Genomic DNA, 25,280 nt, shown 5'->3' on the forward strand with positions numbered 1-25,280 from the left:
ATCTGATTATCAAAAGGGTTAGGATACCACAATCATCAAATCTATCTCAGTCCTCCTCTGATCATCTTACCTCTGATCAAGACTCGGTTCTGATTCAATCTTAAAAAAAATAATCGAAGTACTAAAACAAGACATGCTTCCAATCAATTCAGATAATCAGGTAGCATATCATAATTTATCAGAACACATGCCTATAATCATTCCAGATATTTCAGTAAGCATGTGTCTTTAATCATCATAAATCATACTTTCAAATAAAATAAATACAACATCATGTAATAAAATACTTGAAAGTAAATCATGCTAGCATTTACCACATGTAATTCAATCATGTAATTAAATCATAGCATGATAAAATAGGTAAGCAAGGAAGATGACTCGATCTACCCCACTCGCTATCTAACTCAGTCTAGAATTTTTCTCGCTCTGATACCACCTGTTGTGACGACCCGATTCTAAATCTCTCAAATCATATAATAATCTATGAAACATAATTTAAGATCAAGCATCAAATCCAAAACCAAAAGAAAAGAAAAAAAAAATTTAAAAATGGCCTGCGCGCGCGCGGGCATAACCCTCGCACGTGCGCAGCTCAATGGGGCAGCGGCCCCATGGCTTGGCCTGCGCGCGCGCGAGCAAGGGCTCGCTCGTGCGCAGGCCAATCGGCCAGAAAATTTTGCTGCACACTGCTGCTGTCCAAATGCTGTCCTAGCTTCAATATATCAGCTTCAACAAATGCAAGAAATACTATACAAGTTCCAACAAACATGAGGCAAGGTAAGTGAATGTATTAACAAGATCATAATCTTATCTTGTATCAAGAACAATACAACAAGATCAAGGTGAATCCATAATCAATTATCAAACATCATAGACATAAACTCAAATCTAAAGTAAACACATAAAGATCAAATGTGATTACAAGTTTAAGTCTATCATCTATACAACTCTAACTTTAAACATAAGTTCAACAAGCAACCATTTAGACTAAAGTTCAAGTCTAAGTTATTATACAATCATACTCGTTGAAGCGAACATAACATGACAGCAACTTCACATCTATACTGAGTCATCACACTAATCCCTCATTCCCTTGTTCTTCAAGCTCGCTTTTGTCCTGTTCCACTCCCGCCTATTGCCATGACACATACAACACAACAATAGCCGGATAACTCTGGTGAGAAACATATTTCCCAGTAAAAGCAACTAAGCATGCATAGCAAATCATATATCAAACTCATGATATAAAAATAACTTCAATGCATGTTTTAAAACAAGGTTCACTGATTCATCGGTTGGGATCCCGAGAAGAAGATATCATAACTAACCACCGACTCTCCCGATCGAGGTGGGGCTACTTATCTTGCTTCTCTAGACTTTGAAGCCATTATATATGTAAATCAGACGCTAGGCTAAGTCAACCACCCAGGTCGTACATATATAATCCTTCAAATCGTCTATTCGAACGTTTTCGTTTATTTCAAAATCAAAGAACAAGTCTTACAAGATGAATGCATCATATATCAACAAAATAGCATTCATTAACATCAAGACTCATTCAACCATTCAAATACAACATAGAAAAGCAAATAAGCAAATAAGCAAATAAGTATGTGATTTAGGAAACTCGATAAAAACCATCTCGAGTTATAATCTCATTCAAAATAGTAGTCCACTTTTACCTTTTGATTGTGAGGTTTATGGTGTCTTCTAGCTGTCCAAATCTGTACAATAAACAACCACAAGCCTTATCTCAAAATCCACACTTAAAACCATTCAAACTCCATTGTAGAATCACTTCAAACCTTGCTTCAATCTCTATCGGTTTGAAGGTGAAGTTCTCGAGCTCGATGGTATTCAAACACAATCTGAAATGAAGTTTAGAAAGCTTACAAACATCAGCTAGGACTCACCAAAATCACAGCTCAATACAAGATAGCAAAACAGCCTCAATTCACAATCCGGCGGCGTAACGGTATAAATTCGGCAACCGAAAATCAATCCTATCAACTCAATCATTCAACACAACTTCATAACAATATATATACCAGCAAGAATACCATCAATAAACCAACAAATCAGATGGCATAATTTTCGAACACTTGCTGAAAGGTAACATTAATTTCAAATGGCATTCAATCTTCAATCCGCCTTTGAACATACAAAACATGTAATCTCAAGAACACCAAGTCATACACAAATCTGATCTCTGCCATTTTCGAATTCACAAACCATGAAGAATCAAAATAAAACTTACATCAATTCAAAGGCCTCGTCTCAAGGATTTCAAAACACTTTTCGGAATCGAATTTGGATAACCGGAACTCAAGATATTGCACTTTGAAGATGAAGAATGAAACTTGGAGTTCTTGAATCTCCCTCTCGGTTCTTCCTCCAACTTTTATGATGAAAATCATGTCCTACACGTGAATAACCAGAATAATAACAAGTGTCCAACAAAATTTCCAATATTTGCACTTTGGCCCCTCAAGTCTTCAATAATTGCAATTAGGTCCTCAACTTATCATTTCATTCAATTTCAATCCTAAATAATTTAAGAATATTAGAATTTAAATCAAAACTCCAAATATTCCCAAATTAAATATTCTCGAATTAAAATTAAATAATTTCGGGCGTTACATTAATTGTTTATCTTGTGATTATCTGTTGCTAGTTTCGTTGTAAACTAGAGGTAGATATCCAAACTTACTTGTTCAAAAGATTGGGACAACATTATAGAATCTTTTTGTTATTGAATTTAGGTTACGATTCGTTTATAATCGTGTTTGTTTTTCATGCCATCAAGATTCTTATCATAGTGGCTAAGTTTTAATTCTTGATTGAGGAAGACGATACTTTGAAGTTTTATTTTCTCGTGATATTTTGATACACGTTCATCGTTTGATTTTTTATTTGAGTATCAAGAGTTGTTCGAATTTATTTTTTATGCTTGTGTGTTTGATTATTAGCTTGATCACCTAATGATTTTTCATACAATCTAAAGCTAAATTAGATATCAAATCCGTAATTGTTTGATTTCTCTAATTTGCGAAGAAACTATGATTAATAATGTCTGCTTTTGAATTTATTAATTCGTAAGAACATCACTTGACTAGATTAAATATAACCGCTTGTGTTTATGTTGTCTAGATTAATCGACCTCACTAGTTTGAATACTACCTTGGATTTAAATCTTGGTCGCTTGCATGTTGGTTGATTTATTGGTAAGGGTTAATTTAGAACGCTTGTGTCTAATTAACTAAGATTAAGGTGGGATAGAAATTGATATTTCAATGATGAATATTCAAATTAAATTTAATTATTTTTAGAAAACCGATGACCGAGTGAATAAATTCAAGGGCTAGTCGACCGATACCAAGACTTGTTTAATTAATTATTTCGCTACAATTTTAGTCTTGCATGCTAGTTAATAAAATTTATTTTTATTTGCTTTCAATTTTTAGAAATTAATTTCAAATATAAAAACCCCATTTCTTATTTATTTTCAGTGTTTTAAGAACACAATAAATTTCACTTTCCTCGTGGGAACGATCCCTACTCTCGCTACTACATATTTACAAATTTGATTTGAGTTGGGTTAATTTGGACGTGATACGACTAAGCGCTACCACACTACTTGCTGAACTTGGGGTTATTGTTGAGTCTTCACCGATTCTCTATCTACTGTGACAATATTGGAGCTACTTATTTATGTGTTAATCATGTTTTTCATTCTCGCATGAAACATATTGTTCTGGATTATCACTTTGTTCGTGAGCTGGTTCAGAGTAACAAAATTCGCGTATCTCATGTCTCATCTTCTGGCCAGCTGCCTGATGCTTTGACAAAGCCGCTCCGTAGTGCTCGTTTGCATCTACTTTGTTCAAAGATTGGTGTCTCTACGAGCTCACTATCTTAAGAGGGCCTATTGGAATATATTCTATATTATATTTTGTATATTTTATATATTGTATTTCTTTTTATTCTCCTTAGGTTTTTAATTGTATATAAACACATCTTGTATTCATTTTTGAAAATATATGAAAATTATATTTTCCATCAATTTCTACACTTAATCCAATACAATCCAATCCAATCCAATCAACACATGTGACCAAAGCAAAAGTGGATAGATTGACCGTGTATCTGGTTATGTTCTGACCGGATCTAACGATGATCATCATTTATTACTGTGAAGGGCTGAAGGCCAACTATTAATAATAATTATATCACAACGCGTAAAATTAATTAACTAACCAGTAACAATCAAATTGGACAACTGAGCCCAAACGACCAACTACACCGCTATGCATGGCTACATATCATCATCATACAAAAGCGACATTTTACAATTTTAAACATTCATGTTTTTATAATAATATAATTATAATTATAATAATAATAATAATATATTTATATCCGCACAACATACTTTTTTTTTAGAACCACACAAATTACTTTTCATGTATACAATACCCATATATTGACTGATTACTTGCTACTGCTTGAGTGTGCCCATTGGTATCCGTATATGCTTTTTTTTATTACTATACTTATTTTTCCCATCAAGAAAAAAAAAATTTAGTATTTTCTTTCATGAACTTAAACCCGGTTCACATGTCCTGCTAAAAAGTAAAGAAAAAATCAATTCACAAAGACGAAAAATCATTTCCTGAAAACTTTCTCGTGTGGCCGAAAATCAATTATATCGTATTCATAATTTTTGGAAACCAAAATTCAATATATATATATTGTTAGAATGCAACTTTCCTCCTCCCCACCCCGAAAGAATTATTATTATTATCTTTTAAAAAACAATATTAACATTTACAAAAGCATATGACTTCACAAGATATCTTCCCCACCTTTTAGTTAATGTATACCGATAAATCAAATCTCGAGGTTGGCAAAAGCAAAAACCACAGTAGAAACAAGTGAAATTGCAACTTACATCCTCAGCATAGCCCATGGAAACAGAAACACATGGCAATGCTGCCAATGCAAGTAGCTAAAATTACATAGAACCTCCTACGAAAACTGCTCTACATGTATTCTAGTAAAAAGTTTTGTCGTCTCTTGGCAGGAAAGGATGCATAAAAGTGATAAAAGTTTACAAGACTATATGACCGGCACGCAAAACCTTCAACAAATGAAATTCTTTTCCTCTAAAAAGTATTCTGGTAATGCCAACTCATTTTTGGAGACCAGCAGTATAGATGGTGAACAGCAGCAAGCTGCAACACACGAATGAAGCAGAATGTCATCAAGAAGGATGGGTTCTGGTGACTAGGAGTGAAAAGCCATGAATAAGTTCTGCCTCCTTGCGTGTTCTGGAATAAGGCGATGGATAGTGTCTGGTGGTATACCCATTAGCTCTATGAAGAATAAAACGGCATATCAAGATGCTACCGAAGCTAAGCAGATACAATACATCAATTTTCATGCCTGAGGCTCACAGAAGGGCCGACGCCTGACAGGCATTCAGCTTTATAAATTCAAGTTGTAGTGTAAATGCTCAATCTACTCAAAAATGGCATATTAGCCTTCAGACTGGAACTACCTTAGTGGCCGTCGATCTCAGTGAGGCCAACAGCATGATTTTTTTTATATGATTCCATCATAATCACCAATTTGATTCTAAAATGAGGAGTTTAATGTACCTTGGGGTTTAAAGTTAAAGAGTGGAGGAAGTGGTCGACCATTTGGAAGTCGAGTGTTGGGATCCCTTATTTCATCAAAGAATGGGTGAATACAAGCTTCCAACTGCCATGCCATAAGAAAAGAAAAGTTGATCTTTTGATTTGTATTATTCAAAAGACAACCTCAGCTGTTGATGGTGAAAATTGCACTTACAGCAGTGCATCTGAGATTTGGTGAGTATTGGAAAAACCGACATACTAGGTCCACGGCCTCTGGAGGTAGACGCTTCTGGAAGACCTGAGATTCGAAGGCAGATATATTTTTTTTAATCATTATCTTAAAACTTATCATATTTACGAAGTGCAATTTACAAACACATAAACAAGTGAATTATTCCTGTCGGATAAAATATCATCAGATCAAGAATAAAATCAAATCCATTCAAATCCCATATTTTTCTGGGTAGAAATCCCAGAATTCTTTCCACCTTTCCAACACTCCAGCTCAAGCACTTGAAAGAATATCGATCTTTCGCAGCTTGCATAGATAGGAAGACTAATTGATTCTTGACATAATTCCCATACTTACATGCTTACCTTTATCATGTTGTTTTGTCCAATAAAGAACTCTATCATGTTGAACTAGGTCATGTCTAGTACTGCTAGTATACTTGTTATCGCCATAAAGTTTCACAAGACAATGTTTATTTACACCAAGTTCTTCCAATAAACTACTAGTCTACTACTACTAATTATTTTTATTATTATCATCATCATCTTCATTATTAGTATGATAAAAATTATATAAAACAAATAAATAATAATTCAAAAAGAAATCATTAATCTGCCAGTGTAGTTGGCTGATCCTAATTAGACGCATCGGTTGTCAATAATTAAATAAAAATCTTATAGGACTTTGCAAACTTGTAAATTCATATCATCATATGACAACATAACCATGCGCCAAACTGAGATAGAAAACAGCTCTCTGCCACGTTTGTGAAAAACAACTGTCATGTAAATACTACTAATGATCCATCCAGACAAAAAGGTAGAAAGCAACGGGAAATACCTTGTGCCAAGGGTGGGGCTTGATCTGTGGAAACTTGAATTCCGTATAATTAGGATTCATACATTTGATCTCTTCTCTTGTAGGAGTTCCCAAAACCTGTATTACATCAACAAAAATAATGACTGAAAATGTTTGTTGCACTAAACAAACATTTAAGAAGGCACTTTAGGACTTGGGATGCTATGCTGGAAGAATATGGAATATAACTTTTCAGTTATTGGAAAATTTTACCATGGAATAATAAGAGAAAAAACAAAGTTCAGATATTTTAACTTGAGCGAGCCAAATACTAAAAATGAAATCCTAATGATTGCTAAAATTTAAGTCACCTTAATAATCTCCACAAGTTGATCAACTCCACTCTCTCCAGGAAACAAGGGCTGTAAGATCAGAGAGAAACTTTTAAATGACAATCTGAGGCATATAATATTGTAAAGTAAAGTTTACACGTTACCATAACACCACCTGTCCAAGTAGTAATTCAGCCATTACGCAGCCAGTCGACCATATATCAATTGCAGTTGTATATTCAGTTGCACCAAATATGAGTTCAGGAGCACGGTAATATCTTGAACAGATATAGGAAACATTGGGTTCTCCTTTCACCTGATGAATGAACCATATGAATCAGCAACAAGAAACAGCACATAACCATGTTGCATTAAGACGTACCAAAACTTTGGCGCTGCCAAAATCACAGAGTTTTAGCTGATGTGTATGTGGATTCACCTGGAAGTATATTATATGACTTCAGCATTTGAGTGATGATAAAAGGAAAAGGTAAAGGATGAAGAAAAAACCAATACTTAATATACTCTTGAATTTCCTGAGCGTTACTTAGCAGTATTCTACATCATCTTCTATTTAGCCAAACCGGTAAATGGCATCGTATTTCACAGTTAATGATGAGGAGCTGAGGTCAATTTTTACAAGCCATATTTCATCATACAAGATAATGCAACAGCATTCATTTCTGACATGCAATCAGCAAGAGAACTCTCCCTTTTACAATGCATAACTGGAAAAAGAACCCATGATATATACTACAGTTTCATGGTATAATTCTAGATAAAATGGCCAACTTTTAGATGAATATGTTATATGTAAAATTCTTATTACCTTTGAACCAAGAATTATTGTCTTCGAGATTTTGGTTTCTGAGATCAGTTTATTCCGACAATTTCACGGTTGGTTACATTGGGTCTTCTTATCACAACTTACAAAAATTTCTTGCCAAATCAATGATGTTGAGAAGAATATATTAACGTATTCAAATTACTACGTCACACTTTTAAGATTAATGCATACCTCTTGTGGTTTTTGCATAGGAGAATGACCAAATATATTTTAGCTGGACACTTGTCCATCAGTTATAAGAAAAACCATAATACTAAATGCAGATTTAGAACATTATTGCTTTCAGAAAGAAAATAACGAGACTTACAAGTAAATTCTGAGGCTTTATGTCACGGTGACAAAGACCGATACAGTTATGAACATATGCAAGAGCTCGACATATCTACACCAAGAGAAATATATTCCGATAAGAGTGATGCAAAATAAGGCAAAAATTAAACTCCAAAGTATACCTTTTTCTGCGTATAAAATTCAATAAATTTCCTTGAAACTCACACCAACTGAGAAAATTACAAGAAAAAAATCTACACCTGGAGAAAGTAACTATTGACCAAATCTCACAACAAATGGATTTAATCTCATGGAAAAAGACTTAGTAAACAGGGCATAACATGGCACGTCTGAAAAGAACCATCAGGAACTTTATCGGAACTTTGCAGTTTATTCAAATATATCATACAGCATATCAGCAACATTTATGAAGAAGGTAAAAACTTTCAGCAACATCAAGTTAAAATAAAAAATGTTCCCATAAATTCAGCCATGAAATAATCCCCAAGTTCGAAAGGCTCAATGCAAGGTCGCCAAGTGAATTTTATATGCTGAAAAAGAAGTTGGAAAGAGTGTCGAGTATCATAAAAAACTACAAGGCAGGAGAAGTTGGGATTGTTCATCCAACAAAACATGCTAACGAAAGTTGTATAATCTGCATTTAGAAGCTTTTAAGTTCGGCATGGAGTGTCCATATGTCTAGTGATAAGTGAGATTTATATCACCATTTTGCTTACATTTACTTGTGAGTATTGGAACTTACTTGGAACTATTCATTCCTATACTTCAATGCATTGACGATATTTCTATTACATTTGAAGCTTGACGGAAAGCATGAATGCAGTATAATTATGAAGAAAAAGTCAAAATCAAACATGAGACATTCAAGCCAATGACACATTGAAAGAGTCAGGGGAAGAGCCAAATTCTTTAAAAAGTCCACAGATCCAACCCTGGAAACTTGGTCATGTCCATGCATGCACGAATGAAATGAAGCACACCCATGTCTTCAAGGGTTTCAAGGAGTTGAAGACATGATTTTCAAATGGTAATTTCGAGGATATGACAAGCCATAGCTGCGAATTTCTTCATCTCTTATTCTGAATTTTATTTCAAGGCTTCCAGTAATTCATTTGTGTATGGAAATTGATATTTGGGTCAAGACTACATTTATAATTTTGACTGCATTTTCCTTTTTAATGGAATTGTCTTTGTTGCTTACGTTTATCTTTCGATGGTTGATCGGCATCGTCATTTGTGCATAAATAATATGGCCTTGTATTACTTGATTTAGAGATGGAAATGAGATTGATTAAGATTTGATAGCAAAATTAACAAATAAAAAGTAGTAAAATCTACAAGAAATAAATTCAATAAGTTTGTACGAATTTGGATGAAAACTGATAGTTCGTACATAGTTAATGCGTCTTAATTTGATAAAATCCAAACAGAAATATCATGGACTGTTGGAATGAATTAAATTTGTTAATTCAAGAGGTAGCCTAATAATTAAATGAGGAACTTTTTCCGTGAATGAAGCAACATTTTTTGATTCAGTTATTTTTAATAACATGTCTAACATAATATAGCTTAGTAACATTTTGTGTTCTAATCGCTAATTGATCCTCGTCACTTGTTTGTTTGAAAATCTTTTGAATTCTTGCCACTTTTCTTCAAAAGATTATACTCATTTAATTTTTGAACTTAGTGTTAATTGAAATCAAACCCTCATTCAGATTCTCTTGTCTAACTTAGGTTTAGGTAAATAAAATCCTAGTAACTAAATATAATTCTGTGTGTGAAACTTTTATCAAATTCAATTAATACTATTTATTGATCCGGTAAGCGTACTAGTCCCATCACAATTAGCCGACCATATATCCAAATTAATAGGAAGAAAAAAATGCAACCCCTGCAACTCTGAGTTAGGCCCTCTGAATTGTTCCTTGTCAACATCTATACTCGAGGATGAAAATGTTCAAGACTTGCGCATCAGACATTGTACTAGCCTTAGAGGTCTAGGCATCTGGTCTTGTGCGGATACAGACATACAAACACGCACTAATAACACCAGACAGTGAGATTCAAAGACATTAAACAAATAAATAGAGCAAGCAGATAAAAAGGGTAAACAGCATCCCAGAATTCATGATGCCATGTAGAGTCCCAGAAATATGAAAGTAACAATAGTCATTAACAACTCATCATCTTGGTCATGTTTTCGCATGAAACACAAATCATACACAAAAATGGCAGTCAGAAAGATGCCAAGAATTCGGTAGCGGTCCTCAAATAAGTTTCTAAATTCAAAAGTTGCCGAAAAACAACAAGAAACACAATCAAATACCTGATATGTGTAAAGTTTGACATATATCAATGGCATCCGCTGGTTCAGCCTGCTATATTGGCGAGCGATACGATTCACAGTCTCAGGAACATATTCCAGAACAAGATTCAAGTATAGCTCTTCCTTATCAGTTGTTGAGAAGAATGAATGTTTAAGAGCTACAACATTGGGATGGTCCAACATTTGCATAATCTGCAATTCCCTATTTTTGTAGCGCTTATCCTGAAGAACCTTTTTGATAGCAACTATTTCTGAAGTCTCCCGACATTTTGCCTGTCCCGAGAAGTTTGAATAATAAAAAAGGCACAATAAGAGCAGTGATACAATAGAGAATGCCCATTGACAGGCACAAAACATGTACAAACATTTACTTAGCTCACTTGGAAAACTACTCCAAAAGAGCCAGTTCCAACAACATGCTCTGCTATGTAACTGACCAGCTGTTAACCAAGATAAAATAGATGTTAAAATCAATAGTCACATGGGCCAAGCACAGGCAACTTCTAGAGAATACTGTCCACCAACCTGCTTGGACTGACCATTTCGACCACCAAGAGTGGTTCTTATGACGTGCCCTGTTTCAGCGCCCACACCATCAATTATATCAGGTTCACTGTCCTGCAACATAAAGCACATCTCCATGGTAAAATGTATCAGAAACCATTGAGGTGACCCAGCTGCAACTATAAATATCTCTGAACAACAAAAAAGCTTAAACAAACCGATGGAGAGCTTGGATTAAGCAAATAACTCACCCTATCATCATCAAGGTCCACTTTGTCCCTCAATCTCATTTCATTCATTTCTCTTCCCAGCCAGTCAACTGAACTAGATGAGACCTTGAAGCCATTAGCAGATCTTGAGCTGCCAGCTCCTCCGTGCCCTAGGCCAGCCGATGCCATGAGTTAGCCTGAGTAATGTTAATCTGCTAATATGCTCTTCAACACTTCAAGAGGTGACATTCCTTGTCAACGATGTCACTTTTTACCTACAATGAAACTCAACGTCAATTTAACCAAAGAACCGCTTTTTTGAATAAGAATACAAGCTAATCAATCCAAGTTTGAATTCAACTTATAATGTAATACATATCATCTAAGGTAAAGAAAAAATTAATTTTCAATCCACATCCATCTTCCATATGCATGATAAAAGCATGTTTAGATACTGAATTTGAATTTTCAGCACAAAGAGAATAGTTCAAAAAATTTAGAAGACTGATGAAAGCAGCTCTCTCTTGTGGATGAACTTAAACAAAACTAGACACGTAATTACTGGAATCAGGAATTCAAATCGAACTGAAAAACCAGAATCTGCATCCAATTGGCAGCAACATCATAATTCTATAACATTTTTCACTTTCTAAATGGAGACCCACACTTTGATCTGCTCTAAAGCCACAAAATTAAGTGACAAACAGTCGCGGTCTGTGTATAACAGGACATGGAAAAGTGTAGCAGAAACAGGACAAACAATCACACTTGCATGGGATGTGATCACACAATGTTCCATTAGAAGAGAAGCATCTCTTTTGTTTTTGCTCCAAGTGAAAAACTTATGCATTACATCACCTTTCTAGATTAGCCGTTGTTATCCAACTTATGCTACTGTGCTATGAAGCATGCACAGAGTAATATTATATAATCGGATCCTTTCTGGGGCTGCGAGCGATAATGTCCTTGTTATGCTGAAGAGCCAAAAAAACTTAACTGGATTTCCCTTCTCCTATTTCCACTTCCTGGTTGAATCAGCATCTGCATTGCTAATGTTCATGATAAACCAAGTACTGAAGTTCGCCTGGCTAATTTCATTTTTTTTCTTTTTGTAAGTACAGTGCAAGATGGAATATACAAACAAAACTATAGAAATTCAACCAAATATTAACAGAGAGATAAACCGAGACTGACCCAAATGGAGCTCATCAATTAAGTTAAATAGAATCAGCCCAGCTCCACATAATGGTACTAAGCAGCAAACCAACAGAATACCTAAGCTACATGAGCCCACATTAAGCTCAGCAAGGGTAAGCTTGTTTGGGAGTGGAATGAACTTAAATTTAAACTCAAAAAGTTCAAAAGACTAGCTTTAAGACATGGCTTCATTACACTGAAATTCACCACAGGACTGAATTAATCCTCACATCACAGTTTTATCCTTTCTCAAAAGCATGCTTAAAGCAAATTCACTAGATCTAACTCCTGTACCGCAATTACCTTAGACTTCAAGACCTTCGGATTCACAAAAAAAAATTAAAGAAATAAATCGCACTAATAGTGCAGCAGCATCAATCACAAATTAAATAAACCCAAAACACGAATACCATTTTCAAATTAAATAAAAAGCATTCCAAACTAAAACCCACCACTCACCAGGATCGAAACATTGAAAAATCCGGCGCAGATCACAAACAGTTTATTTGGGGCCCTCAACCAACGTAACACCAATCAAATCCACACAAGAAAAAGTGGCTCGAATTAAATAAACATAGCTCAACACGCATGATTTGATAAAGTAGGATGCTTTGAGGGGAAAAAAAATTAAAATAAAAAAGCTGGGATCGGAAACAGCGAGCGTGAACTGTTGAATTTGATTACATCGCACACTTAACCATTATTTATTCCCCGCTTTTCACCATTTTTCATCGCCCACTTTTATTCTCTCACAGTATACATACATACATACATACATACATACATACATACATACATATATTGATTATTGTGTACTTTGCATGGTTTGATTTGAGAGTCCGCAGAGTTTTTGACCAAAGGACTGAAATGAAGACGAAATCTCTCCGGGGTGGGGAATATTATGGAGCTGCCATGACCAGTGCACCAAACCAATGAGTCGTCTACAAAATCACCCAACACCAAAGGTCGTTTTCTTGAACTGGTAACTGGTTTGTAAAAAAGTATTATTTTTTATTTTAAAAATATTAATTTTTATTATAAACATAAAAAAATTATTTTGTTTCACAAATATAAATTTGCAATAGCATTTTACATTATACTTGTAGAATCAGGCTCAATTTTTGATGGTTTTGATTCCAACTTCGAGGGGTTTTGGTTGAACTTATTAAAAATATTTTATAAGTTCTATAAACTGATTTATGAGTTTTCAGCACTTATTTTAAAATTTAAATTGATAAAAGTGTTTGGATAAGCTTGGTTTTAAAAAAAAATAAAAAATGCATCTTTCTTTTTGTCAAAATTACCAAATTTGATATAATATTATGAAGGCTATTTAAAATAATGTTAGAAAAATTGATATTGTTTTAATTTTTTAAAAAATATTAATATTTAGTTGGTGGAGAACATGTTGGAGATTTATAAAAATATATAAGACTATTTTTGAGAAATAAAATTTTAAAATAAAACCTTTAAAAAAAACGGTTAATTGTTAAAAAATCTCTCCATCACATGATTTCTTATGATTCAGTGTGTCATGATTTTGTACTCAATTTGAAATAATTAATGCCAAAAATATATAAATCAATACGTAAGTTAAATGTTTTTGTACTCAAATATCTTAAATTAATACCAAAAAAATTGTTGATTTTTGTGATTTTCAAAATACTAATATATGTAAAAAAAAATGACGAACAAATATTTTAATATAAATATTTTGTACATAAACATGTATGTATAATAAGTTTTGGTAGTAATGAAGTAATTCAAATGTTATACTCAAAATCTTGATTTTTGTACTAGATCTGAAACTATTAGTACTCAAATATTGTATATTAGTACCGTATATTTAACTTTTTGTACCGTTTTTTATCCATGAAAAAAAAAGTGAGATCAGGGAGTTCAAACAAAATTTCCTGACACAGGGACTGATTCTTAATTTACACTTGATATTAGGGACTGATTCCCAAATAGCCCTTAAAAAAAAGTGACCACAACTTTTCCAAAACTGTAAATAAGCTATTACACAACTTATTTTGACCATTTACAAACTATTTGATCAAATTATTGCTAAACAAATTTGAAGAGCTTATATAAATGCGACAAAACACTCTATTTGTTATGCTTTGAACTAAAATTTATTTATTTAAATTTTAACGGTATAGAAAAAGTGCAAATTGCTCAAAAATCCCCAATGCAAACATGTTTTGTTCTGCACTCCCTAGCCATTTTTTTGTACCATATTTTTTGTTAATTTGTACCACATCTTGTATTGTTTTGTACCACATCTTGTATTGTTTTGTACCACATTTTATGATTAGGGATCCCAAAATAAAACATGTTTGCATTTGAGAATTTTTTAGCAAATTGCCCATAAAAAAATCACTTATACAACTCAAGAATCAGCCAAACTAATGAAAGGTAATTAAATAACAAAATATTATGAATATTTTTATTTTGTTACAAACAATAAATAAAAAAAATAGATAAAAACTCATGTTATAGCGTTTCACATGCCAATTTTTTAAAACGTGTATTTTATTAGAGGGGAGAGTCTATGCTACTCCTGAAGGAGTACACTCCCTCTCCATATGTTGACACGTGTGCACTTTATTTCTTTTTCTTTCCTCTTTCCAGTTCTCTCTCCCTTTTTCCATCAATTATCTTTCTTTGTTTTCTTCTCTTATTTTTTCTCCATTCGGTTATTATTTTGTTTCTTCTTTTGCTAATTTTTTTATTTTATTTATTCACTTTTACTTATAACCATATCATTCTTATAATTCTTTTTTAAACATAAATATTTATAAACAAGATATCATAAAAAAATAAAGATTTTATTTTGAATAATAAATTTAAATGATAAATTTATTTGATAGAACATATAAATTTAAAAATTACGAGGAATTTTTATTTATTAAAAAATAACTCTTTGTAAAATATTGTTTTTACACACAAAGTTTACTAAAAATAATACATAAATTTTTTATTTATATAGTTTATTTATTATTATCTAAGCTAAATTATAAAAAATTATGAATAAATAAAATAAAAGTATAACGACACATTATTTTAAATAATTTTAAAAATTATTATTAACTAGACTCCTTTAAACTAGGTGGAGAAATTTTAACATATAATTAATTTTTTCGCACAGTTACAAGTTACAAAAAAAATTAAAATTTGTGTTAAAAAATACAAACAAAAAACTACATGAATTTGAAGTTAAAAATAAATATACATTCTGGTGTAATTTTAGCATTAGTTAAATTTTTAGTTTTATTAAATGACGAATATAATTTATAATTATTTTTAATGTTAAACTATCTTACTTTAAAATTTTAAAATTTAACAAAAACATTACAAATAATTGAAAGACGCAATGATGATTTGTTTGTGGATGATTATAAAATTGATAAGAACTACTCAAAAAAATTTTCTACTAAATATAAATTCATCATAATTTTTAAAACTTATTATGATGATGTATTTTTTTGATGATGGTATGAATGACCATGGTTAGAATTTAGAAATAAAAATAAAAAAATGTAATATAATTTTTTTTAGAAAAAACATTAGTAAAAAGAAGAGAAAATAAGAAAGAAAACAACCAAAAGAATGGGTGGAAAGGAAGAAAAAAGATATAAAATAAACAAGAAAAAGTAATAAACAAATGAAATGATACACATATCAACAAATAAAGAAGGGGGTATAGCTCTGGAGGAGCATAGACTCTCCCTTATTAGAGTCATCTATGGACATATATTACTTTTAATGTCAAAAATATTTTTTTTATTGTAAATAAGATATGAATAAATATCCGTCTCATAAGAGACCTCTCGCAGAACCAAACCTTAATTAAAATTTTAAGTTGCTCAATTATAAAAAGTAAGTTATCAAAGTATATCACAAGACCTTAAAATTTAAGATTAATTGTTTAATATTTTAGTCATGGTTCCGCACAAATCCGGCTATGCTTTCCATTATGCTTTCTTATTTTGGAAACATTAAGAACTAACTATAAAACTTTGGTTTTGGTTTTGGTCGTGGAATTGAAACCAACAAAAAAATGAAAATAAAAAAATAATGTTTTGATTTTTGAGAGATGTTTCCGTTACGAATTATGTATATATAGAACTTTGGCTAGATCTATACATATCTCTAGTATTAATTATAGATATAAAACATGTTTTTAATTACAAGATTTTTATATATATATAATAGATCAAATAATGATTTGAATAAGATTATTTCTTTCAAAAAAAATTATGATGTTTTACTATATTATTTAATTAATATAGTGATATATATGATTATTTTTTATTATCTCGTGATTAGATAAATAAAGCGGATTGTCAACCTTGGTAAGAAAGAATATCATCTTTTTTGCATTTCAAAATTTTGATTAAGCGAATTAATCATATTGATTTTTTTAATTAATTAGCTAAATAAATCATTCCAATTGATTGATTTGGATATCTTTGTTATATTAGAAACTAATTTAGTAGGTCTCTTATGCCCAGTCTCACATATGTATGTACATGAGACTCGGTCCATATTAATAGTAAAAAATAATATTTTAACATAAATAATAATAATTTTTATTAGAAGGGTCACAAAATTGATCTGTGAGACCATTTGACTTGTTCTTGTGAAACTAAATTAAGTGATTGAATTAATCTTGTCTAATTCTTTACATGAGCTACCATTTTGATTTTTGACCAATGAAACATCTCATTAGTCAAGAAACATACTTCTAAATGCCAATAAAAAAATGATAAAGTTGATAAGATGGATCCTTCTTTCCTATTTTGTTGAAATGTGGAGCTCTAATAATATTGTGATATTTTATACAATAAAGAGAGAAAAATAAATAAATAAATAAATAAATAAATATATATATATATATAAGTAGGGTACATGTATTTATTAGCAGGGTGACTATAAAAGGGTTCATTTCAACCTATTTTTATAGGCATTACCCCATGATAAATCTAAGGGTTCTTATTTATTAATACATGCGGGGTTCACTAAAAAATAATTAACTCCATATTTATTGGTAAATGCACATCGTTATATCTATGTCAAAGTAGTGTCTGTATAATTAGGATCTAATTTACATGTGGAAGGTAAATACATTTAATACGGAATAGTTAAACAATTAATTTGATGTCTAGAAAATATCTTTGAATAATTATGCTACATATTTCGTCATTTCGGATGTTGAATGTCAAGTCAGTGGCGAATATATTTATACGTGTGAAAGGATTGACCTACGGCTTGGATGATGGGTACATTTGTATCGCAAGAATGGATGAATTTGAAGCTAAGCTTAAGAACGAGTGACAATAAAAATATATAATTCAATCGTCGTGATTAATTCTTTTGATTTAAAATCACACGATAATCTAGATAGAACGACCTAATTAATAAATGAATTTTAAAATTTTAAGGATATATTTGGTATGAGAGAATTACATGATAATCGAATATTAAACATTTCATCTCATTATTTATACTCATGTTTGGTATGACATTTAAATAAGAATGTCCATTCAAATGAGAATGAGTATTATTCCTATATTCCATCTATTTTTGAATAAGAATGTTCATTCTCACTTATCATCTAACGTTTTTACAAAAGATTCACCTTAATGTACACTTATATAACAACCAAGATGACAGTTTTATTTTTTAAGGGTGATAAAGAATGAAAATAAATAAATAAATAAATATGTATATATATATATATATATATATATATATAATAATTGGATTCACGGGCACTTTTGTAATTTATCATGTAAAATGTGATTTTGGGTGTAACCTAAAGTGTACCACCAAAATTTTCTTTTACAAAAATCTTTTCTATATTTAATTAATTTTAACTAATCTTAATCTATACTATTATATAAAAGTTGAGGGTCTTTGAATAACTGTTTTTTGGTGTGTTATTTCACATCAAGATATCTTTCAATTTTACCTTTTTATCCACATTTTTTTTCCGTTTTTTCTCTTCTACCTTTATGAGTATAGTAATATATTAAATTTATATTATCTTTCCAATAACTAATTTTCAACTACTAAATAATATATTATTTCATAAATAAAAATCATAAAATATCATATATTATATCACACGCGCAACTGCGTGTGCTTCTGTCGCTAGTAATAATAATACTTTGAGTAGTTATTATTTTTTTAATTAAAAATGATCATTTGATAATTTAAAATAATTATATTTCATTCATTTTTCATTTCTTCTAGTATAATTATTGAAATGTAATATAACTATCATTTCATTATTATTTTTAATCCATTACAAAGTTGGTTTCATCTCTGTGCTTGAGTGATTTATTTTTCAAAAAATAGTTTGCAAACTTTATTTTTAACAAAAAATTTCTTTATTTTTAAAAAATCTTTATTTTTATTATGAAAATAATTAAATGTTGTGAATGTTTAAGGTGCGCATATTGGCTAAGACCAGCATGAACGGTACATAGAAGATGCGCATTTTGATCAAGGCTAGTATTGATGATATATCTATATGATTGTTATACAACAACCGTGATCACGAGAATCTCATGTGCTCTTAAGATGTGCTGTAGGGACACTCATTGAAACTATTTCAAATCTTCAGACAGACAAATTTGTCACTGCACTATTTACATTCAGTCTGCTTTAAACTATACAGTACAATTCGTGAGTGAGATTACCACTTTATCTGTAACGTTCGGAAATTTTCTACGTAAATTCGCATGCATAACTAGGGGATTTAATAATTTTAAAATAAAGTAAAAATGTGTTAAATGACTTTTATGTGTTATTATGTGAATTATGTGATTTATCTGCATGTTTTAAATGTTATTACGACATTTAACCCGTCATGTTGCAATTTATGAATTTATTTGAGAAAAATTATTTTGCGATCGCGTAAGCGGGACCGTGGAAGAACGAAATGTTGGACTTTCATCCAAAATATTTTATGGGATTTTATAGACTTTAAAATATTATTTTAAGGTATTATTTCATGAAAATTTTAGTATTTTTAAGTATATATGTATAGTATTACATTTTTCCTCAAATTAAGTCATTTTAATGACTTTTAAGGACTTTTAAAAATCCATTTATTTATTATTTCGGGATTTATGTTTATTATCAGATTAGTTAGTGTATTTATGAGTTTTAAAAATATATTTTATTATAGTATTTTAACTAATTAATTATCTAGTATAATTTTACATTAAAAAGCCTAACCTAAACCACTCCAATCTTACGATAAAACACTTAGCTGCCACCTTCATCAGACACCCTCCATCAGTAGCAGCCACCATACCCATAGCTTGAAGGTTTTTAACTCGGTTTGAAGATCCGTTCATCCCGGAGATTAATCTACGTGTCGGTAACGTAAATTCGAGCGTAAATAATGCAAAGACACGTCTCGAATCCATTCTTGACCACTATTTAAGTCATATTATACTGATTTTAACATGATATGTCTAATTTTGCATGATGTGTGTGATTTGAATGAAGAACAACCAAACATACATGAACAGTCCACGTTTTATGCTATATTCATCACCTTTTCTCATGTTTTTCTATCATGGCTTGTTCTAGCATGCTGCATCAAGTCTTGGGGTCTGAGTTAGGGTCCCTAGGGTCGATCAAGATCAGGTTTTGGGGCTGGAATGGGCTGGAACCGAAGCACTCTCTTCTGGTTGCACAACAGTCGCAGTTTGAGCGGTCTGCGTAAAACGGCTCGTTCTCGGTCCATAGGGCGATTTTAGGCCTGGTTCCAGTTGAGTTAGAACCGCAAGACCTTTGGGAAGGTTTTACAGGTGGTGCTCCGGCCGTTTGTGGCCGGATCTGGGCGGCCAAACGACCGTAAGTCAGTAGTCGCGTTCTGCACGTACAACAATAGAGGGGCTATGTTGTTTTGGTTTGTTCTCCTTCTACAGGGCTTGGTTTAAGGTCAAATTTATTGGTTTAGAACCGTCTGGGTGTCGGATAAGTATGGGAGGTGGTTTCACGGCCAAAGGTGGTATGCGAAGGCGGCACGATCTGATTTTCTGAAGCCGCTCAAGGCTGCCTCGAGTTGGGCTTAGGGAGAGGTAAGTTAGGGTTGTGTCTTGTGTTTTGGCAGGCCAGGCTCAGATTTTTGGGTCCGGGTTGGGTCTAATATATAATGGGTTGGGTTAGTTTGGTTCTCCGGGTCCGGGTTATATTAGTTGGGCTCGAGTATTTTTATTTTAAATTAAATAATTAATTAGACTAATTTAATATTAAGTATGAGCTTAAATAATTAATGAAGTGATCCAACTAATTTGTCATGGGCCGTGTGATCCATGAAAATTATTGGGCCAAGTTGTGTCGGGTTTAATAATTTAAAGGTCTAATTTTTAGGCTGATGAACTAGTTAATAAATTAGTACATTAATTTTGAGTTAAGTAATTTAAATGGACTTAAACAATGTTTTTAGTGAACTCATTAGTTTTTCATGGGCCTAGGGGTCTAGGAGAGTAATGAGTCAAGTCATGTTGGGCTAAATACTTATTGGGCTAGTCTAGAAATTTTTGGGTTTAAGTTAAGTGGTCAGCAGCTCGAACAATTCCTTGGAAAAAAAAAAAAGGTCCGTAAATATATATTTAATTCATGCATGCATTTTTAATAGATATATAAGTATGATTTTTAAGAAAATAAATTAAATATATATTTACGGGAAAATTTTTATGAAATAAAGAAATAATGAGAATTTTTAAGTTCATGCATCATGTAAGATTTTTATGTGCAGTTTAAGGGCATGTTAAGAAACATAAATTTTTATGAAAGTTGAAGTGAAGGTGAAAAGTGATGTGGTTGGAGGCCGGGATACCTGGGCCTGGTGACTTTCCTGATAATGTATATGTTATAATGAGTTTATGGATCCAACATCGAGTGTTGGTGAAATGGCAGTACAGAGGTGAAAACCCCACCGCCACGTACGTTGGTTTTTATTATTGATCAATCGTTAAGTATGAGGCCACCGACATGGATATGACCTGTTGAGAACTAAGAAATTAAGACATGTCATTTTATGAAACATATTACATATAATGTTTATGATATAATATGATGATGATGTTTATGATTAATTTATACATGTTTATATGCATATATTTTTAAGATCATGCACGTATAAGTATATTCACGTATTTTATATGATGTGTGCTTGTGTGTGGTTTCATGTTGTTACATAAGGATAGAACGTGCTGAGCCTCTAGGATCAATAGATTTAAATGGTATTAGAGCCGGCCTTTCTTAGTACGGTATGGTTTGGGGACGAACCAAGCGGAAGCTGGTGGACATGTGACGCTCGGGGCTGAGGAGGCGAAGATTGATCGCCGGTGCCAAGAGGTTGCACGGACAATTAGCGGCTCCTGGTAGGCTTCTAGGCGAAGGGATACATGAATGAACCGATCCTGCCGGAATGAGAGGGATTCTGAGACTATGTAGATATGGGACTACATAGTTGATGAGAGCTTAAAATATTTCATATGTACTACTCATATCAAGAAGGTGCATCTTCTTTTCGGGAGCTCATCATATAAGAACTTTAAAGTTAAGCGTGCTTGACTTGAGAAAATTATAGGATGGGTGACCCCTGGGAAGTTTCTCAGGGTGCGTGCGAGTGAGGACATAAGCACACTGAAAAGACCCGTCTTGATACAGTGGGTCGTTACAAAAAGAAATAATGAGAATTTTTAATTTCATGCATCATGTAAGATTTTTATGTGAAGTTTAAGGGCATGTTAAGAAACCTAAATTTTTATGGAAGTTGAAGTGAAGGTGGAAAGTGACGTGGTTGGAGGCCGGGATACCTGGACCCGGTGACCTTCCTGATAATGTATATGTTATAATGAGCTTATGGATCCAACATCGAGTCTTGGTAAAGTGGCAGCACAGAGGTGAAAATCCCACCGCCACGTACGTTGGTTTTTATGATTGATCAATCGTTAAGTATGAGGCCACCGACATGGATACGACCTGTTGAGAACTAAGAAATTAAGACATGCCATTTTATGAAACATATTACGTATAATGTTTATGATATAGTATGATGATGATGTTTATGATTAATTTATACATGTTTATATGTATATATTTTTAAGATCATGCAAGTATAAGTATATTCACGTATTTTATATGATGTGTGCTTGAGTGTGGTTTCATGTTGCTACATAAGGATAGAACGTGCTGAGCCTCTAGGCTCACTAGATTTAAATGGTGCAGGTGAGCATGAGAATAATGAAGAGAATGTGGTCCCGACTGGCGGCGAGGGTATATGAGCATCCAGACAGCTAGTACCCGTGACCATAGCTCAATTTATGATATTGATGTTTTGAGAGTAAAACAAATATTCCGCATATGTTTTATTTTTTTGAGGTTGAGAGTATGCATAAATTTTTATATTTGCTTATTTATGTTCAAGTGGCATGTATTTGTTGAAAAAATTTATTTAAGTATTTAGTAATGATATTTTTAATGCATGAGATTCTTATCATGATTTAGTAATTAATTTAATGTATTTATTTGCATGTAATATACTTATATATATATATATATATATATTTATATAATGTATATTAAATTGTGTACATGTATTTTAAGTATGATATATATATGTATGGCATGTATATATGTATTAATATTATTTTATAGTAAAAAAATAAATTAAAGTATAAAGTATATTTTTTAAAAAATATTAGTAGTAGTTTTTGGGTCGTTTCATTATCAGACCAGTTCTCACAATAAAATTTTGTTAACATAGTAAGTATATTGTTGAAGATATATTAAATTTAAATCCAAAATTTTTTGATGCCTTCTCATTTTCGAGGTTGAGTTTCTTAACTTTGCAAACATGACAAAATAAGATGTACGGACTCACGGACATATGGTTTGAGATAGTTGATCAAGATAAAACTTATAAAAAATGATATTTATATGATATTTTTAAAATAAAGTAAACAATATTGATTAAAAATATATTACTAATAAATTAACTCATAATCATTATGATGGCTTTCGGGAAAAAAAATCATGCATGTTATTTACCAAAATGGATGGAAGTTAGGATAGACAGATAGTACACATTCTTATCTTAAATTATTACGAAGTTAGGATAGAAAGATAGTACACATTCTTATCTTAAATTATTATTATTATTATTATTATGATCCGTCAGTTTTAGTTATTATTCTTTGGATTTTATGAGCATATTCATAAACCATAACTTTGGTTTTGTCAAATTCAAACAATACACCGTTAATGATGGACAAACATTCCACCTACCGTTTGGTATACAATATTATTAATCTATATATAACTTATCTCATTCAATCTCGCGTTATTCGTCATATTATTTATCCATATATTAATTATTAATTTTACATCAATCAAATCATTAATAATTTATCTTACATCAATCAAATCATTGAATTTAAATTACTATATTACCCCTTATAAATAATATTATTTATATTTTATTTAAAGTTACAAAGACAAAATGATAATTTAACATTTTTATATAAAATTTAATCAATCAAATCAACTAAACTATAATATATCAATCAGATCAAATACTATATTAACTATCAAATACTAATAAACGATACAAAGATTCACAAACTAAAACAAAGAGATTCAAACGGTTCAAGTATGCAACCAACCAACAACACAATAGATAATAATAGTAATCATACTGTAAAATAGAAAAACTATACTCGCCAAATTATAAGTAAATAGAAAAATTATTACACTTTAAACGTATACAAATCTCGTGTTGTGAGATTAATATTTTTAATGCTTTAACAAAGTCTCAAATAATATGTTTTGATGATTACAAAACTAGGTTAATTGTTACTAATATTTTAAAGTAAGAAATTTACAGATATTAAAATTTCTTGACTAAGAAAAATATTGGAAGCAAGAACCGATAGCCAAATATTAAAAAAAAAATTAAAGTGTTCGGAATTGCAAGGGTTCGAACGGTCCAAAATAGGTTCGGACCATCCGAAGAATTTCCAGAAATTTTATATTGTTCGGAGGATGGTTCGGAGGACACGAAGCCCAAGTTCGGAGGATACGAAGTGTGTTCGGACGGTCCGAAGTATTTTCAACATTTAATATTCTTCGGAGTCAAGTTCAGAGGACACGAAGTACAGGGTTTGGAGGATCCGAAGACTCGATCGGATGGTCCGATCTCTTTACGGTGTTGATAGATTTTGTCGGAAGAATTTTGACAGACAGTGAATTTAATGCAGCAGATCGACCGATCCGAAGTAGAGTTCGGATAGTCCGAACAGTTCCTCAGCCGCACATTTTTGAATTTGAATCAGTTGAGTTCGGACGATCCGAATCTAGATCGAACGGTCCGATCTCACTAGAATTTGCACTATAAATAGAGGCATTCCGAGACCATTTGAAACATCCCTGTGACATCCCGTATTTTTAACATTTAATGAAAGAGTTGAGGAAAAAGGGGAGAAAATTTTTCAAAACATTAAACGATGCAGGGTGTGCATCACGCTAACTCAAAATTAATTTCAAAGTGTAACTAATAACAATATAATTTCGTGACTCCACCACGCACAAAATATTTGAAACACGGATGCAGCCCTACAGTCAAGACCATCTAAAATACGTCAAGCCGAAACTTACTACTAACATTTAAATAGGATGGGAAAATGTGAGTTACTATAAACAAACTACTTACATAAAATATATTTGAAAATAATCTAGGAATCCTCACAATAATATCAAACTGAAATGAACATTTAAAAGTCTAAACATTTGAAGCCCTCAAAACTCATCATTTAAAATAATGTCAAAGAAAATACTAAAAGGCCGGATCTTTAAAAACTTAACATAAAATA

The 25,280-nt window shown here is 31.8% G+C and overlaps 1 protein-coding gene across 13 annotated transcripts; it reads right to left on the reverse strand.

Annotated features, from left to right (window-relative positions):
• Positions 1–4,888: 4,888 nt before the first annotated feature.
• On the reverse strand, positions 4,889–13,323 carry LOC140865848 (shaggy-related protein kinase kappa). 13 transcript variants are annotated; one of them, XM_073270661.1, is made up of 15 exons: positions 12,835–13,323; positions 12,373–12,458; positions 12,176–12,266; positions 11,221–11,453; positions 10,991–11,083; positions 10,846–10,905; positions 10,466–10,738; positions 8,156–8,230; positions 7,384–7,440; positions 7,177–7,317; positions 7,041–7,091; positions 6,712–6,807; positions 5,854–5,937; positions 5,661–5,763; positions 4,889–5,234 (listed from the first exon to the last, which is right to left on the reverse strand). In XM_073270661.1, exons 4-15 carry the CDS (start codon positions 11,365–11,367, stop codon positions 5,143–5,145), a joined length of 1,272 nt encoding a protein of 423 aa, XP_073126762.1. In that variant the 5' UTR covers positions 11,368–11,453; positions 12,176–12,266; positions 12,373–12,458; positions 12,835–13,323; the 3' UTR covers positions 4,889–5,142. The 13 variants fall into 13 exon arrangements, with proteins under 13 accessions (XP_073126762.1, XP_073126755.1, XP_073126756.1 ...); XM_073270654.1 differs by having other exon boundaries at positions 12,037–12,266; XM_073270655.1 differs by lacking the exon at positions 12,373–12,458 and having other exon boundaries at positions 12,037–12,219.
• Between the last annotated feature and the right edge of the window lie 11,957 nt (positions 13,324–25,280).

This window comes from Henckelia pumila, chromosome 4 (genome assembly GCF_033568475.1).
Source record: "Henckelia pumila isolate YLH828 chromosome 4, ASM3356847v2, whole genome shotgun sequence".
NCBI classification, from domain to species: Eukaryota; Viridiplantae; Streptophyta; class Magnoliopsida; order Lamiales; family Gesneriaceae; genus Henckelia; species Henckelia pumila.